Source organism: Chiloscyllium plagiosum, chromosome 34, assembly GCF_004010195.1.
Source record: "Chiloscyllium plagiosum isolate BGI_BamShark_2017 chromosome 34, ASM401019v2, whole genome shotgun sequence".
NCBI lineage: Eukaryota > Metazoa > Chordata > Chondrichthyes > Orectolobiformes > Hemiscylliidae > Chiloscyllium > Chiloscyllium plagiosum.
In genome coordinates this window covers 34,828,305-34,846,753 of record NC_057743.1, presented here as the reverse complement: position 1 = coordinate 34,846,753, position 18,449 = coordinate 34,828,305, and the positions used below count along the sequence as shown (strand labels likewise).

At 43.8% G+C, this 18,449-nt stretch overlaps 1 protein-coding gene across 11 annotated transcripts in view; it reads left to right on the top strand.

Annotated features, from left to right (window-relative positions):
- The window catches only part of samd11 (sterile alpha motif domain containing 11), a 309,440-nt gene that overhangs the window by 187,579 nt on the left and 103,412 nt on the right, over positions 1-18,449 (top strand). For all 11 annotated transcript variants that reach the window (XM_043676145.1, XM_043676142.1, XM_043676146.1 and 8 more), the window contains one exon: positions 6,625-6,786. In XM_043676145.1, coding sequence (XP_043532080.1) covers positions 6,625-6,786 — 162 coding nt within the window. The remainder of the gene's footprint in view (positions 1-6,624; positions 6,787-18,449) is intronic.

Genomic DNA, 18,449 nt, shown 5'->3' with positions numbered 1-18,449 from the left:
TCGGTGTGGACTTGTTGGGCCAAAGGGCCTGTTTCCACACTGTAATCTAATCTAATCTAATCTAATCTAATCTAATCTGTAATCTAATCTAATCTAAATCAAATCATTACCAGATGTTCTCCTTGAGCACTGATCAAGAAACACTTCGATAAGTGGTCCATTATACCCTGTAATCTGAAATGTGACCCATTGCTGATCATGTAACTTTGACCAGAATTGGACAGTAACCTGTATCACTGTAAGCTGTGATGAGATCATGCTGAGGGTAGCGTGATGGCTCAGTGGTTAGCACTGCTACCTCACAGCACCAGGATCCCAGGTTCGATTCCAGCCTCGGGTGACTGTCTGGGTGGAGTTTGCACATTCTCCCCGTGTCTGCATGGGTTTCCTCCGGGGGCTCCGGTTTCCTCTCATAGTCCAAAAATGTGCAGGTTAGGTGAATTGGCCATGCTAAATTGCCCGTAGTGTTAGGTGAAGGGGTAAATGTAGAAGAATGGGTCTGGGTGGGTCACTCTTTAGAGGGTCAGTGTGGATTGGTTGGGCTGAAGGGCCTGTTTTCACACTGTAGGGAATCTAATCTAATCTAATCTAAAGTGCAGGTTAGGTAGATTGGTCATGCTAAATTGCCCATAAGATAGGGTAGGAGGTGAAATGTTCTTTGGAGGGTCAGTTTGCATTCAATGGGCTGAGTGGCCTGCTTCTACACTGTAGAGATTATATGACACAAGCTTTCCACTGTGCTTATTAAAATCTACGTGTGGTCAGGGGATGAGTGTGATCACTCCCTTGTATATTGACTCAGTTGTAATTTTGGAGTTTTCATGTTTTCTGTCCAGCAGAGAAATTTCCCCTTGACACTTATTGTTGCTTTGTGTTGGCTCTCAGAAGACCACCTTAGCAGGAGGGTGTGGTATTTGTAAATCCAGACTTTTCAAACCACATGATCTGTCTAGTTTACTTTCTTCATTCTTTCTTGGGACGTAATCATCACCAATCCCTAATCGCTTTTGAACTAAGTGTCTCAAGCCGCAGTACACTAGGGGTTATCCAGGAACAGGAGGCAGTGCAGAAGGAGATAAAAATATTGGTAGCCAGTTTAATGTATCTGTGCTATGTCTGTCATGAGGGGCCATAATTTTAAGGTGATTGAAGGAAGGTTTAGGAGAGATGTCAGAGGTCAGTTCTTTACACAGAGCGTGGTAGGTGCGTGGAATGCACTGTCAGCAGTGGTAGTGGAGTCAGATACATTAGGAACATTTAAGCAACTATTAGATAGGCACAAGGAAGATAGTACAACAAAAGGTATGTAGGTTAATCTGATCTTACAGTAGGATAAAAGATCAGCACAACATCGAAGACCGAAGAGTCTGTACTGTCCTATATTCTATGTTCTGCAAACAGTTTGGGATTTTGAAGCTAGGCCATTCTGAGGGCATTTGAAAATCAACCCTACTGCTCTTGGTCTGGAATCACGTGTAGATCAGACCAGTTTTCTTGGTGAAAGAACCTTATTGAACCAGATGGGTTTTACAACTCTCGATGGTTGGACCATAACTGTGATTTGATTTACGCTCCAGGTTTATTCATTGAACTTAGAACTCCCTCAGCTCCCAGGATGAGAATTGAAGCCATATGTCCAGAGAATTATCCTGGGCCTTCAGCTTACTTCTCCAGCGAATTCTCGTTGAATCACTGTTTTCCCCTTCATCTGAACAGTCTGTTTGCAAAGTCCCTTGAATCTCTTGTCTCTTTCCAGAATTTATGACAATTTTGAAGATACTATAAATGTTCAATTTATCTATTCTAATTAAAATATGTAAATGAACTTTGCTCACCACAATTCTCTTCTCTGGGTTATGAAATCCCAAACTGTTCAACCTCTCCTCATAATGCAGTACCTTAAACTGGGTACCAATGTCTGGGCAGCACAGTGTCTCAGTGGTTAGCACTGCTGCCTCACAGCACCAGGGACCCAGGTTTGATTCCAGCCTTGTGGTAAAAATGACGACTGCAGATGCTAGAAACCAGATTCTGGATTAGTGGTGCTGGAGAAGCACAGCAGTTCAGGCAGCATCTCGGAAGCTGCCTGAACTGCTGTGCTTTTCCAGCACCACTAATCCACAATTTGATTTCATCCTCGGGTGATTGTCTGTGTGGAGTTTGCACATTCTTCCTGTGTCTGCATGTGTTTTCTCTGTGTGCTTTAGTTTCCTCCCATAATTCAAAGGTGTTGCAGGTTAGGAGGATTGGCCTTTGGAAATCCAGGGCTATAGGGAAAGGCGTGGGATGCTCTTGGAGGGTCTGTGTGGACCTGATGGGCTGAATGGCTTGCTTCCATACTGTAGGGATTCTATTCAATGATCTTTTTTCTCTTTCTGCACTGCCCCCATTCCTGGATACTGTAGTATGCTACAAAAACAGAAATCCCTGGAGAACCTCAGCAGGTTTGGCAGTATTTGTTGAGAGAAAGCAGAGATAGCATTTGGGTCCAGTGACCCTTTGAAGAAGTGATTGTCAGCATCTGCAGTTCTTTTGGCTTGTTGTTTAATGTAGTATACTGTCTAGAACTGTGTGGAAAACTCCACATTTGGCTCCATTGGTGCCTTTAGAGATTTACTACTGCTCCCTTATGATTTATAATTTAATCCATTGGCTGTACATCCAGGGATCTAGTTTGATTTACTTCTAGTTTAGTTTTAGCCTGCACCCCATTGATAGCCTTCCAAATCCCTGATCCAGAACCTGAATGTGATTCAACCTGCCCTCACTGTTTCATTGATGATTCAAAAGGAAATGCTGAACTAGTGAAAAAACTGACAAATCTAAAGATTCATTTGGCATTGAACCATCAATCAATTCCTCCTTCAGATACAACCCAAGGCACAGTTTCCAGTGCACTGCAGACCTGATCCACTGCCTCAAATCCTGCTTCCTCCAATCCCACTACCTCCAATCCAGCTATCTCTGATCCAGCCATCTCCAATCCCGCTGCCTTCAATCCCGCTGCCTCCAATCCCGCTGCCTCCAATCCCGCTGCCTCCAATCCCACTACCTCCGATCCCGCTACCTTCAATCCCGTTACCTCCGATCCAGCTATCTCAAATCCTACTTCATCAAATCCCACTACCTCCAATCCTGCTATCTCTGATCCAGCTATCTCCAATCCTACTACCTCCAATCCCACTACCTCCGATCCCGCTACCTTCAATCCCGTTACCTCCGATCCAGCTATCTCAAATCCTACTTCATCAAATCCCACTACCTCCAATCCTGCTATCTCTGATCCCATTACCTTCAATCCCATTACCTTCAATCCCGTTACCTCTGATCCCGTTACCTCCAATCCCATTACCTCCAATCCCACTACCTCCAATCCCACTGCCTCCGATCCAGCTATCTCCAATCCCACCACCTCCAATCTCACTATCTCTGATCCAGCTGTCTCCAATTCAGCTATCTCTGTGGAATGGAAGGTGAAGAGTATAAAAGTTCCTTCATGAGTTGAGATCAGTTCGGATTTACAAGGAGGTGACTAATTGCTTGAGAGTATTGCTGCATTCCTAACCAGAGATCCCAAATCACAAGAAACCACTTTAAGCCCTTAGACATACACCACGAAAGATCGAAGCTTGTTCTGATATTAAGAAGGATGGATTTTGGGTTTGTCACTCGATGAAATGGACACTGTAAAGAGATGCTGCCTTGTGCAAACTTATAACAGCTAATTGGGCCGCTGAATAATTGGAGTATAGATAACGAGTGTTCCTGTGAATAACACAAGGTCCTAGATCTCTTTTATTTAATTATTCTGACTGCGACATTCAGCTGCACAGGTTTCAAGTCTACGTTTCCCATAAAATGTCTGTTGTCTACCTTAGAGCACGGAGGCAGTGTTGCTCCACTGAGAGGCAAGGTTTCAGATCTTGTCACGCTGCTAATTAAAAGTCAAATGTTGATTGCCAATGCAGAAGGAGTTAAAGTCTTAAAAACTGACGTCACCACTGGCCTGGGACAAAGAAAATTCTGTTGAGCTGACAGAGTTGTTTTTCTTCAGTGAGGCATTAAACCTCTGTCCTCCATTGGACTCTCCTCATTCACAGAATAAAGTCAGTGCTGCGATTTGATTTCTGTGCATCCTCAAGTTAGCTGATCTCAGCCAACATCACCAATTGATGCTGGCAATACCTGAGCTAGGAAGGAGGAAGCTATCAGTCAGGGTCCTGCTGCTTTTGTTCATAAGAGATGCTTCCACCTTAGCCCCTTGCTCCCATTCCCCCATCTTCCTCCCACAGCTGAGTGCAAATTGGATTGGGCAGTCTCTGGTGCCTTCTTGACTGAATAGCTACCAGCGTGCTCTCGCGCAGTTGTTTCATGCTGACACCCTCCGTGATTCTCTATCCCAGCAACGTCACCACCTTAAGAGCAGGAGGTCAGATGATGAGGATGGAGCTGGCTGGGTAATGATTGGCTCGACTGGACCCAAGCGTGTTGCAGGCTTTGTGAGGGACAGTGAGAGTGTCCGCAGTGCTGCTCAGATTTGCTGGTTGCGTTAGTGGGTGCAGTATTAGACTGACTCTCAATTCATTCTGACAATCGGGAACAATGCGATCAACATTCATCCAGACCACTTGGATCCTCCTAAACATGGAGATAAGGCTGAAATCCAGAGGGATTTAGAAAATAACTGACCCTGCAGTGTTTAACCAAGTGAGACATGAAGGAGCCCAGGGTGTGGGATTATGTAGCGATTCAAGGCGATATGATGGCCTCGTGGTATTATGACTGGACTCCTAATCCAAACACCCTGAGAATGTTCTATGGACTTGGGTTCAAATCCTTCAATAGCAGATAATGGAATCTGAATTGAATAAACAAACTCTGGATTTAAGAGTCTAATAATGACTGTGAATTAATTATCGGGGAAAAACTCATCTGGTCACTAATGTCCTTTAGGGACTACATGTAACTGCAGACCCACAGCAATGAGCTTGGCTCTTAATTGCCTGTGGGTAATAAATCCTGGTCCTGCCAGCCATACCCTCATTCCTGTAGATGAAAGAAAGGTATGTGCACCATTATCTCTCCCTGAAAAGAGGAACTAGGGATGGCCGATAAATATTGACATTAACAATCCACGTGAGCAACAGAAATCCTTGATTTCTCGATGGAGGGTTAAATGCGTTAATGGTTTTATTAAAACTTCACACACAATCATTTTGTCTAGGTCTGTGAAATCCTGTGCTAAACTGAGATGATCAACCCCATGGATTTTCTACCTCCAGTTTAGTGTTGTCATCACTGTTGCACTGATCTGGCCCACATTTCTCTGCTGTGGAATACACTGCCCAGGTCACTTGTACAGTAAGAGTGTGAATGTAAAGTGCAGGAACTCCATGTGGAAATAGTCATAGATGCATCAGCTATTAACCTGAGCTAACCCTGACAGAACAGTGTGAAAAAAGTCATAGTTTCTTTGGCTCCCATCATGATTCGAGGCTTAGGTTCGCCAAGAGGTGATGTCTCAATGCTCAAAATTGTAGAATCAAAAAATTTAACAACAGCAAAGGTAGCCATTCGACTGGTCATGTCAATGCCAGCTCTCCAGGGGAGCTGTAAAATGCATTCCCTCATTTGCTGCTCTTTCCTCAGAAACTGGCAAATCCAAGTGCGTGTCCAGTTCCTTTCTGAAACTTGAAATCTGCTTTCCCCAGCTTTCTCGCGCATTCGGATTTCAAACATCATGACACACTGCAGAAAGAATTTCTCCTCATCTCCCCTTGCCACCAACACCCACAGCAAATAACCTTATTTATTTGGCATCATTACTACAATGGGACATCCCAAAAAGTATTTCACAGGAACATTTCAAAACAAAGTGTGACATTGGGTTGGGTAAGGAAATATTAGGTCAGATGACCAGCGGCTTGGTCAAAGTACTAGGTTTTCTTAGATTCCCCACAGTATTGAAACAGGCCCTTGGGCCCAACAAGTCCACACCAACCCTCCAAAGAGTAACCCATTACCCTATATTTACCCCTGACTAATGCACCTAACCTACACATCCCTGGACACTGTGGGCAATTTAGCCTGGCCAATCCACCCTAACCTGCACATCTTTGGGCTGTGGGAGGAAACCAGAGCACCCGGAGGAAACCAACTCAGACATGGGGAGAATGTGCAAACTCCATACAGACAGTCACCCGAGGCTGGGATCAAACCCTGGTGCTGTGAGGCAGCAGTGCTAACCAATGAGCCACAGTGCCGCCCTTTGTGCCAAAGGCAGTCTCTCAAAGGAGGTAACGAGATAGAAAGGGGACAAGGTGTAAAGGGAGGGAAGGCTAGAGCTTGGGGCATAAGGAATGGATGGTATATGCTAATGATGAGGCAGCTATAATTAGGAATGTACACAAACCAGAATTCGAGGAGTCCAGACAATGTAGGAATTTTGTGTGGTTGGAGGAAATTACAAAGGGGCAAGGATGTGAAGGGATTTGAAAACAAAAATAACCAAGACACTGCTTGATCAATGCAAGACAAAAGTCCTATGTTGTATTTATCCAATTCAGGCATGTTTTTGCAAAAATCCTCAAAATATTCTGTCTTTTTGTTTTCCTCTTCATCAAGAAAAGTGTCACACTCCCTTGATTGAGGATCAGATTATGCAGATGACACCTGAAGAACACTACAGGCGAATGATGTCCGCGTTGAATGAGCATGGGACGTATGAAGAGCAACAGCAACGTCTGTATCAACTCGCCAACAGTATGGGAGTCCCAACTCATGGAGGTAAGGGGCAGTGCACTGCATTGCTGACCTGAGGCCAGATTTCGGCACAATAGCAAACTGCTCACCATGTTTTAATATCTGACTTCAACTCCCTCATTTCACTGGTTAAGACTTAGCTAAAACAAAAAGCTGTGCACAAATCTAATCTCCAGTTAAAAATCACACAACACTGCCTTATAATCCAGTAGGATTATTTGGAAGTACAAGCTTTCAGAGCACTGCTCCTTCGTAGCTAGTGGGCCAGGATACATAGGATACAGAATTTATAAGTAAAAGATCAAAGTGTCATACAACTGATGCACTGTATTAGACAAACCTAGACTGCTGTTAAGTCTTTAATCACTGAAAATGGGGATGCAGGTTTTGATTGATTAATGTGTAATCCCAGAATTTCTTTCAAGTCACTGCCCAAGATAATTTAAGGTTTATCAGTTCTTAAAGAAGGTGATATCTCAGCTCAGATAATGCATTAAAGGTGTGAGGTTTGACTTTGTCTGTATCCCACCTGGAGTCTGAGCAGTCAGTGTGACATTTTATAAATTCTTACTTTGGAAATAAAACCAGTCTGACTCCAGGTTGGGATACATCGGAGTCTAACCTCACACCTTTAATGCATTATCTGAGCTGAGATGTCATCTTTTTTTAAGAACTGATAAAACCTTAAGTTATCTTGGGCGGTGACTTGAAAGAAATTCTGGGATTTACATATTAATCAGTTGGAACCTGCATCCCCACTCTAAGTGATTAAAGACTTAACAGCCACCTTGGTTTGTCTAATACAGTGCATTAGTTGTATGACACTTTGATCTTTTACTTATAAATTCTGTGTCCTATGTATCCTGGCCCACTAGCTATCTGATGAAGGAGCAGCGCTCTGAAAGCTAGTGCTTCCAAATAAACCTGTTGGACTATAACCTGGTGTTGTGTGATTTTTAACTTTGTCTACCCCAGTCTAACAATGGTACTCCACATCATAACTTCCAGTTAGAGGAAGGAATTTGAGGACATTAGAGAATGTATGAAAGTGATTTACAAGAATGACACTGGTATTCAGAGCTCCTAATTCTCATGAAAGATGAACTGGTTGGGGCCTTGCTTTTTCTTTCTGTAGAAGACCAGGTGAAGGGGTGACCATTAATATTATGAAGGAGTCTGACCGGATTGATGGAGAAAATGTTTCCATTTGCTGGAGACACCTGAACTGGTGTCATCAACATCAAATAGCTGTGAATAAGGGCTATGTCTTCACCCGGAGAAATATCTTTACCCAGAGTCTGGTTAGGATGTGGAACTTGTTGCCACGTGGAGGAGTTCAGGTGAATAATATAGATTTAATGAAGTTGACAGGAGGGAGAAAAGAACAGACCATTGTGTTAATAAGCTTAGATGAAGAGGTATGATAGGAGTGTCAAGTGGAGCATAAACACCAGAGACTAGTTGGGCCAAATGTCCTGTTGCTACTTTAAAAATTCAATGTTGTAGCACTGCTTCCTATTAATATGCATGAATAAACCAGTCAGGCTTCCTAGCATGATTGTATCATCATTAAAAGAACATCAGCCATAATTAGACAGGCTGATTAAACTGAACAATTCAAGGTGGGTACAGTTGCACACAACAAAGGGCTACTAACCTGGATAATGAGGCCTCTATGCTTTGTGCACTTTGAATGGCTTGACTGCATCTTGCCTGAATATATGATTTGTGTTTCTAAAATTCAGCTGATGCACCTCAGTTAGGCTATTGGAACAGCCCCTGGGAAAGTTTGCAGTGACTTATGAATTTGCAGCATGTCATTAGGTTAGACAAAAAGGAGCTTATTAATCCTGTCTAAGAGTGTCTGTGTCTATATATTATAGACACAAAATGCAGACAGTTTTCATATTCCTTATTTTATGCAACATATTACAAACCTACCTCTCCTAGTACAGATTTCTCTCTGTGCACTGATCTCCTGATTATCGGTACAATTTATATGTTCAACAGTGATATTTATTTCTTAGGTGCTTCGAGTTCAATCTGTAGGATTGTGACCTGAACAGGAATTTGAACCGATGAGAGAATTGTGTGGAACCTTTTCTGTTCTCCAATTCCATTTTCTTGATCAGTGAGTCTGAATGAAGGCTATTTTTTGTTCTGGCAAAGTCGGTTTGTCCCCCTGTCCTTACCCCATCTGAAATCTGGGAGTGGTCTAACATAATGTGCCTTAGTGCCAGTGAAATAGGATGTCATTTGTCAGTGGTACTGTCAGAGCTGAAAATTATATTATTAAAACCCTGTCTGAGGCAGTGGCAGTATATTAAAGAAACATTTCTGTTTTCTGGGGATTTTCTTTCTGAAATATGCAGAAATACAAGCTATGTTGGTCAGCAAGGTGAGACCACGAGGTGAGACCTGTTTATTAGGTGAGAGCTGTGATCTGATATCTGGCTCCCTTATTTTTTAAGTTATTTCTTGTCTTGTCAGTGGTCTGTTATTCATTGAGGTTTCCAGCTTGTGTAACCAGATAGGGCAGAAGCAAGTGAAGTTATTCAAATTCTCACACTCACTCTCTCCATATTGAGTTATATCCGTCTCCAGGATTATTAAACCCTTAGATTAAAAGTCACCAATAGACTTGAGGAGGAAACCCCTCCTCCTTACTCTGATATTATACTCTTGTATTTAATTGAGAAGGTTCTGGTTGACCTGGTATTCATCGCTCGGCAGTCTCTCACTGCGGCTGTAGTGCATTGTGGGTGAGGACAATGAGATTGTCCTGTTTATTCTTTCATAGGATGTGGCCCTCACCGGATAAGCCTGGATGTCCCTTAAGAACTTGGTGGTGAGCTGCCTTCTTGAACTGTTGCAGACAATGACACTGACACACACACACACACACACACACACGTTAGGGAGAGAGTTCCAGGACTTTGGGATAGAAACACTGAAGGAAGGACCACACATTTCCAAGGCAGGATGGTGAGGGAAACCTGCAGGCAGTGCTGTCCTCATGCATCTGCTGCCCTTGTCTTTCTAGGTGATGGAGCTTCTTGAGTGTTGTTGGAGCTGCACTCATCTATCCCCTTGCCTGAGTGAATGGCTTGCAGGTATTGTCATGTAGACGGAAGAGGTGAAGAATTGAGCCCCTGGGTAATATCTGTAACAGTTGGTATCAGCTTGTGATCAGAAAGCAGAGCAGCTGAAAGAAATTGATTTTTTTCAACACCACCAAAGCTCAGTGGTTAGTACTGCTGCCTCACAGTGCTAGGGACCCAGGTTCAATTCCACCCTCAAGTGACTGTTTGGAGTTTGCACATTCTCCCCGTGTCTGCGCGGGTTTCCTCCGGGTGCTCCGCTTTCCTTCCACAGTCCAAAGATGTGCAGGTTAGGTGGATTGACGATGGAAAATTGTCCAGGGATATGCCTGCCAAGTGGATTAGCCATGGGAAATGCAGGGTTACAGGGATGGGGCGATGCTGTTTGGACTGTCAGTGTGGGCTTGATGGGCCAGATGGCTTGCTTCCACACTGCAGGGATTCTGTGATTCATTCGGCACATACGCAGAGCACAATATAACATCTTATCTCCAACTGCTTCCTCTCACCCCTTTCAACTCTCCAATACAATGTCAGTGTTAGGATATACAGTACAAATCTGTCTGTTATTAATTGTGATTACATTCATAGACAACTTATAGCTCAAGAAATGCGCATGTCAAAGCCGTATCTATTACAAACAGAGTTCAGCCATCACCAGTTCATGCCTTGTGATCAAAAATAAAAATAGGTTTGTGGCTCTTGTCTGGTAGTGATTTCTATGTGTCTCCTGCTGCTAACCCCTTGTTTCCCTCTCTCATCATTGTGGTTGACTTTGATTCTGCTTCTTTTCCCTCTCATTCTTTCCTCCTTTTTTAAACTTATTCCTTGCCTATTCATCTCCCTTTCACTCCCCTACCTCCATTACTCTGGGTATTTTGCCAAAGGCCTTAAAGGCCCAAAGTAGGCCATTTTGATTGCCTGTCAGTTGGAGCACAGAAAATGCTTTCTCTTTTCTCCGGTATTTTGTTATCTCTGACCCTTCATTTTCTGTAATTCTCACTTTCAGAGTCTGCTGACTCACATTCTCACTGTGGGGATCAACTTTGATAGAGACATAAAAGAGATGGTCACATATAATCCCTCTTTTCTACACTAGCAAAGTGTGATGAGTGACTGATTAGATTCCCTACAATATGGAAACAGGCCCTTCGGCCCAACAAGTCCACATCAACCCTCTGAAGAGTAACCTATCCAGACCCATTCCCCTATCCTTTACTAATACACCAAGCACTATGGCAATTTAGCATGGCCAATTCACCTAAGCTACACATCTTTAGATTGTGGGAGGAAACTGGAGCACCTGCAGGAAACCCACACAGACAGGAGAATGTGCAAACTCCACACAGACAGTCATCCAAGGCTGGAATTGAACCTGGGTTCCTAGCACTGTGAGGCAGCAGTACTAACCACTGAGTCACTGTGCTGTCCTGTTATTTAGCACTTGTTTTGTGTAAGAAGGTGAATTTCAACCATCTCCTCAGATTTTCCTGTTGTATTTACATTTCTCTTTCTGATTCTACCTCAAACCTCAATCCTCAACTCTTTCTGAGTAACAACCTTTCTTTTCTGTGTTTTGTTCTTTGCTTCTCTGATCTCTCATTCTATTTATCTCTCATTGCTTGACCCTGGCAACAAGGTCATGATGTTTTTATGGATCAGTGTAGTCCCCAAATTCACTTTCGAACAGTTTAAGTAACATGCTAATTAGATAATCACACAGGGTGAAGTCACAGTTGGTCATTTTGACTTCAGATGAGAGTGTAAATTCAGCCACTGTTAATCAGTTTTCCTGATTTTAATTTCACCCGGAACAATGGTTATCATCAAACTTTATACTTAGTCAATAGTACCATCTTCCATGTGGCATCTTTCCATCCATCCTTGTGAACTACTTGGGCTAAGCTGGTTTTGAAATGTTTTCTGGCCATGTTGCAAGATGCATTTGTCAAAATGTTTGATATTTTGTAAACATTTGCTCATTGAATATGGGTGTCGCTGGGTGGGCCAGCATTTATTGCCCCATCCCTTGTTGTCCCTTAAGAAAGTGGGGGTGAGCTGTCCTCTTGAACTGCTGCTTGTGCTGTAGGTAGACCCACAATGTTGTTAGGGAGGGAATTCCAGGACTTTGACCCAGAGACAAGAAAGAACGGCGTTTTGTTTCCAAGAGGGGATGGTAAGGTGACTTGGAGGGGATCTTGCAAGTGGTGTTCCCATGTACCTGCTCAAGGTAAATTCACTCCCCATCTTAATTTTGGTCTTTGGACTCCTTTCATTGAGTCATTCTCCAGACGTCAGCAGTGTCAAACCATTTAAGAGCAAGCAGTGCCACAGTGATAATATTACTGGACCAGTAACCTATAGGGTTGGACTAATGTAATAGAGATATGAATTCCAATCCCACACGTCAGCTAGGGAATCTAATTTCACTGAACTAAATAAATCTGGATTTTTAAAAATACGCTGGTCTGAATTATAAACAAACCTGAGTTCACTGATGCCCTTTAGAAGAGAAAGTCTGCTGATCTGACATGGGACTACAGACCCATTGCAATGTGGTTGATTTTGAACTACCACTGAAATGGCCAGGAAAATGGCTTGGTTCTATCAAGCTATCACAAAAAAAGATAGTCAGCCGGAGAACATGTCCTTTTTAGGTGACCTTGGTGTGCATGAGGAAGGTTGGCAGGTTTCAGGGAGTCATACCTAGGAGAGAACAATTGAAGACAATGGAACAGATTATCAGGAAGACGAGATGGTTAATGGGATCCCATCAGTTTTAGAGCTCTGGTCAAGGCATTTTTCCCCATCAGCTTGTCTGCATTGGAAGGGAATAAGAGGCTTGATTTTTGCAGTTAACATTACAATGTTGCATTCAAGATGGCCTTCAGACTATAGAAAGCCTAATAATGGACTAGATTCTTAGCTCTAGACTTTATTGAACTCTTCCGCTGGGAAGGAGTGAAGGTGGGACGGAGGAAGGGGGCAACGATGTGTAGCAAAACTCATCAGCCATGTATAAAGAACCGAGTTACACTGAATTGTGGCCAAGAGAAATCCTACACCCATGTTTGGAATTCCTATCTCGCAGTCTATTGGTTCTGGCCCCCTGTGGCTCTGAGACTGCTACTTCCTTTAGCTCGTGGCTGCTTCCCTCCTTTGACATTCCACTCGTTCCCCAAAGCAGCCACATCTAAGGCCCAGACTGGCCTCTGCAACACAGTGGGTAACATTCCAGGCTGAGCAGAAGGTTTCTGAAGTATAGCATTGCTTAGGGAGCAATTTATACGTCAATATGTGAGTACGTGCTGAAGACGGCGATCCTGTGTTATCCCGGTTTTAAGTGAGGACAGAAAGCCTTCAGTATATTTCTACCCTTTTTTTCTTCTTGTTTAGCTTTTGTTGGACTGTAGCTAGAAGAACAGGCACCCCTGTTCCCTGGTGCTTACTTGAGCTACATTTTAGCCGGTGGCAAGCAGGTCCCTGACAGCAGTCAGCTTCACTTGTGTGTTTGATTTTATTTGTCTGTTCTTCTTGTGGGAGAACTCAAACCCTGAGGTTGATTCCTTGCAGATAAACGCATGTTATCTGTAACTTCTTCCAACACCTAATTTATAGTCAGTGGATGTCATAATGTTTTTGGATTTGCATTCTGATTACCCACTTCTTCAAACCTTTTCGAGATTTCCTTTATATATGTGTTCTTATATCGCCATCCCCAAATCCCCATGAGTCTGTCATTATGATTCCAAAGCCTTACAATTTAAAAAAAAAATTGTGTATCTCTCTTGTTGTTGGTCTATGTTGACTCGCTGTCCAACAATGCTTTGATTTTAAAATTCTCACTCTTATGTTCACATCCCTGTCTGGCTTCACTCTCTCTCCTTGTCTCCTTAATCTTCTCCAGCCCCACAACTCTTCAAAAGAAATCTGCATTCTTTCCCTTTTGGGCTTTCGAACATCCCCAATTTTAATCACTTCACCACTGGTGGCCATGCCTTCCTCTTAACCTTTAGTCTCCAGAATCCTCTCCCAAAACTTTGTCCTTTAAGAGGCTTTTTAAAATTGACTCTTTGGACAATTATCGTTGTCACCTGACATTTCTTAGTGACTTAACTCAGTGTCAAATACGATTTGACACTGAGTCAACAGAATTTGTTCAAAAACGGTCCTGCGAAGCACCTGGAAAGTCTTCAATAGAAACCAAAAGAACTGCGGACGCTGGAAATCAGAAACAAAAACAGAAATTGCTGGAAAAGCTCAGCAGGTCTGGCAGCACCTGTGAAGAGAAATCGGAGTTAACATTTCGGGTCCAGTGACCATTCCTCAGAATCCCACATTGCTGGAAAAGCTCAGCAGGTCTGGCAGCCTCTGTGGAGAGACATTAGAGTTAATTTTTGGATCCAGTGACCGTTCCTTAGAACCCCACTGATGCTGCCAGACCTGCTGACCGTTTTTCAGCAATTTTTGTTTTTGTACCTGGAAAGTTTTATTGTCTTACTGGCGGTTGTTATGTCAATCTTCCTTCCCACTGATCTGCTCCACCCTCTCCTTCAACCTATCACCTTTACCCCACCTCCATCCACCTATCGCACTCTCAGCTACCTTCCCCCCCAGCCCCACCCCCTCCCATTTATCTCTCCACTCCCGAGGCTCCTAGCCTCATTCCTGATGAAGGGCTTTTTCCCGAAACGTTGATTCTCCTGCTCCTCGGATGCTGCCTGACCTGCTGTGCTTTGCCAGCACCACTTTAATCTTGACTCTGATCTCCAGTCCTCACTTTTGCCGAGTTGTTATGGACCAGGTCAGACCCCCTCAAAACATTTCAAGAAGGTAGCCCAGACCCTAACTTTGCTAGTTATTTTAAGCAGGTGCAAAGTGGATATTCCAGGAGGGATGCAGCTGGTCAAATCACTTAGTTTTAAACAAAACAGAATTTGTTTACAAGATTACCGAATGAAAAACAAATGAAAGAGAACAGAATACAGAATAACTTAACCTGTACAAAAACCCAACAGATTATGCCAACTTAATGATGCTATTCCCAATACTTGCAACAATCCTCATAAACAGCCCTTGGCACAAAAGGTAAAATCAAACATTGTCTTACAGGAGAGAAGTCAGAGAGAATACCAGGCTGGGCCTGCTTCTTTGGGTCCAGTAGCTTTTTCCACACTACAGCTAAAACCAAACCAAATCAGAGAAAAGCTGAGCTGGGAGAATTGACCACTCCCCTTTCATTTCACAAGTTTTTTGTAAGACTTGAAAGCCTTCTGCGCGAGGCAGTATCTGTTGGTTATAAACAAATTGGCCCGAGACTCTTCAACCCCAGACTTTTCGGAGTCTGTGTCTTTTATGACCTCTCTGGAAAACAAAAGCCAAGGATAGCATAACCTTATTAAAGGAGCACCCTGTATAAATGCATGCTTTTATAGATTATTTCCTGGTTGGAGATTTAGTGAAGAGAGTCATCAATTGAACACAATCACTGAAAGTCAGGGAAGGGATTAAGTGAAATAGTGAAACTCATTTTCCCAGATGGTTATTCCTTATCCCTTGTGGTATTTGCCACCTCTACCACACATGTCTGAGGTTTTTGTTTAATTTGCCCATCCCTAATTGCCCAGAGAGTAGTTAAGCATTAACCACATAATGCTGTGGCTCTGGAATCACATGTAGGCCAGACCAGGCAAGGATGGCAGATTTCCTACCCTAAAAGGCATTAGAGAACTGGATGAGTTTTTACAATAATTGATTGTGGTCACCATTAAACTATTTTTTTTTTGTTTGGCATTTTTAAAAAAATGAATTTAAATATCACTGTCTGTCATGGTGGGATTCGAACACTTCCCCTCAGAACATTAGCTCATCCAGGGACATTACCACCACACCACCATCTTCCCACAGCTTGGTCCTCAATGCTCCTTTGTCTTTGCTTTGTCATGGGCTAGCCAGTTAGTTATTAGTGGTACCAATGTAGCGTATCTACAGAGGAGGTACTGTTTTTAAGTAGTAAAAAGATTTATTGCATGGCAACAGTTAGGTGGCATGGTGGCTCAGTGGTTAGCACTGCTGCCTCATAGCACCAGGGACCTGTGTTGTGTGTGTGTGTGTGTGTATCTGAGTTTGCTCCGGTTTCCTCCCCCTGTCCAAAGATGTGCAGGTGAGGTGGATTGGCTATGGTAATTACAGGGATTGGGTAGGGATCTGTGTGGGGTGCTCCTTGGAGGGTTAGTGCAGCTGAATGGCCTCTTTCCACACTGTAGGGATTCCATGATGCAACCACGTTTGGTCAGGCATCATTACAGACATTAGAGAGCAGGTATTGCTACACCAGCTCCCTCTGACAGGCACATTAGAATTCCTTGTCTCCACTCACAGATGATGTGTAACACATTGGGAATGGGAGGAGTCAATATAACATGAACATTAACCCCTTTGGAACATCACGTTCCACAACAACCCAGAGGGAGTGGGGCAATTATGTGCACTTCCAATGTGGAGGGGTGCTTTTTAATGCTCTTTCAATTGGATGTCTTATAATCAGTGCTGGAGAGCAAGGTGACACTTCAGTACATCCAGCTACCTCTAACCCTGCCCTCAGACTGGAACAAATCAATGTCTCCCCTTCTACCTTCCCTCTCCATCTTTCCCACCAGTGCCGGCATGTTGACAACCAGTCCGGCCACAGTTTAAACTGAACCTGGTTGACAGTGATGATCTTGACATCAGTGATGATAACAAATGGACCTAAAACGCAGGCAGAGCGAGATCAGGAGGTGTCTGTATTCCTGTGGAGTCGGAGGGGAGGTGGTGGATAAGGGCGCCGTGTGATTTGCTTCTGAATCATACAGAAAATCTCTGGTTTTGATATCCAATCTGCAGGCAATTAGCTGAAATCAGACAGGATGGCGGGAGGGGGAGATGCAATTAGACTCAGTGACCCTGGGCTAAGGATGCGAAAGAGAAGGAAAAAAGAAATCGCTCCTGATTAATTTGCAGTGACCTGGCCTGCGAGGTTTGTACAGTACTTGGATTGAAGTCAGGGAAGAGAGGGATTGGGTCTCTTAAAAGCAGCAGCCCTCCCGTACTGGGGTTAGGAGCGACCAGTAGAAAGGGTCGTGGGTGCAGGAACATTTGGCAAGTTGCACTAACGTCTCCGGGAGAGGAAGGGGTGCTCATCGGGAGGATTCTGATTTTTGGAACAGCAGCTGACTAATTAAAGGGGTTGATCTGACAGCAAGCTGTGATAATAAAACACTGGCAATTTATTTTCACCGCAAAGCAGTACCCCACATTGAGAGCGCACTGAGGTGACTTGTACTGCTTAGCTGGCTGACCCAATCAGAGCCAGTTCAGGAGAATTTCATGGTCTTTTTTTCAAATTTTAGAAGAACAACCACTGGATATCTTTTCCACCTCACCACACGACACCTTCTCTAGAAAGTTGATCTGCAAAGACATTCATCTTTTCAGCATTACATTAATAGTGGCATTAATGAGGCCCAGTACACCCTGACTAATGGTGCACAGGATATCTCAAAGCCTGGCTCCTGTGGAGACTGTGTTTGACTGACATTTTCCCAAATGCAATAAAGTCTGTGTGAATTGAGGCTCCCCAGTCTGATAGAGTTGACGAGTTGATTTGTGTTAAATTGTCATTTCTCACTGCATGCAGACTGCAGGTATTTGTGCTTCTCTGAAGGGGAGAAGGTGTTCAAGCTCACCTGAGTAAAAACAAGAGGGGAAAAGAGGTGGCTGAGAAATATCGTTGAGAGTACTAGAAAAGCACAGCAGGTCAGGTAGCATCTGAGGAACAGGAGAGTCAATGTTTTGGACAAAAGCCCTTAATTTGCCCGAAACGTTGATTCTCCTGCTCCTTGGATGCTGCCTGACCTGCTGCGCTTTTCCAGCACCACTCTCTCGATCTAATCTCCAGTATCTGCAGTGCTCACTTTCGCCTGGCTGAGAAACATTGCCAAGCAATAGGAAATCTGCAGACGTGCAATTATCTTCCTCCCCCCCCCCCCAATTGAAATGACCTCATTGAGGAGGACGTTTGTGTGGATGGGTAGTTGGAGAAGAAAGTGAGGACTGCAGGTGCTGGAGATCAGAGTCGAAAAGTGTGGCACTGGAAAAGCACAGCAGGTCAGGCAGCATCCGAGGGGCAGGAGAATCGATGGTTCAGGTGTAAGCTGTTCATCAGGAATGGGAGGTGGGGGCGTGCTGAGTGGGATGGGTAGATCAAAAGTAAATGCAACTGAAAATGCAGCACCTGCAGGTCTCTTCCCCAGGTGATCATGAGGTTTTTGGGGGGTGGGGGGGGGGTGCTTTCCATCCAACTGTCCCAGTGTCAGTCTTGGGACACAATTCCCAGAGCTCAGTGTTACCTGTGCATGCCTGTGACCCCTGAGACAAAAGGATAGTCCAACCCACCCATCAGGTTTCCAACAACCCTAAGGGGAGGTGTCAGTGTGTTAGAAATCTCACTGGACTAAGTAATCCAGAACCATAGACTTTTGGAATACTGTGTTCAGTTGTGGTCCCCCCTGCTACAAGAAGGATATTGTGAAACCTGAAAGGGTT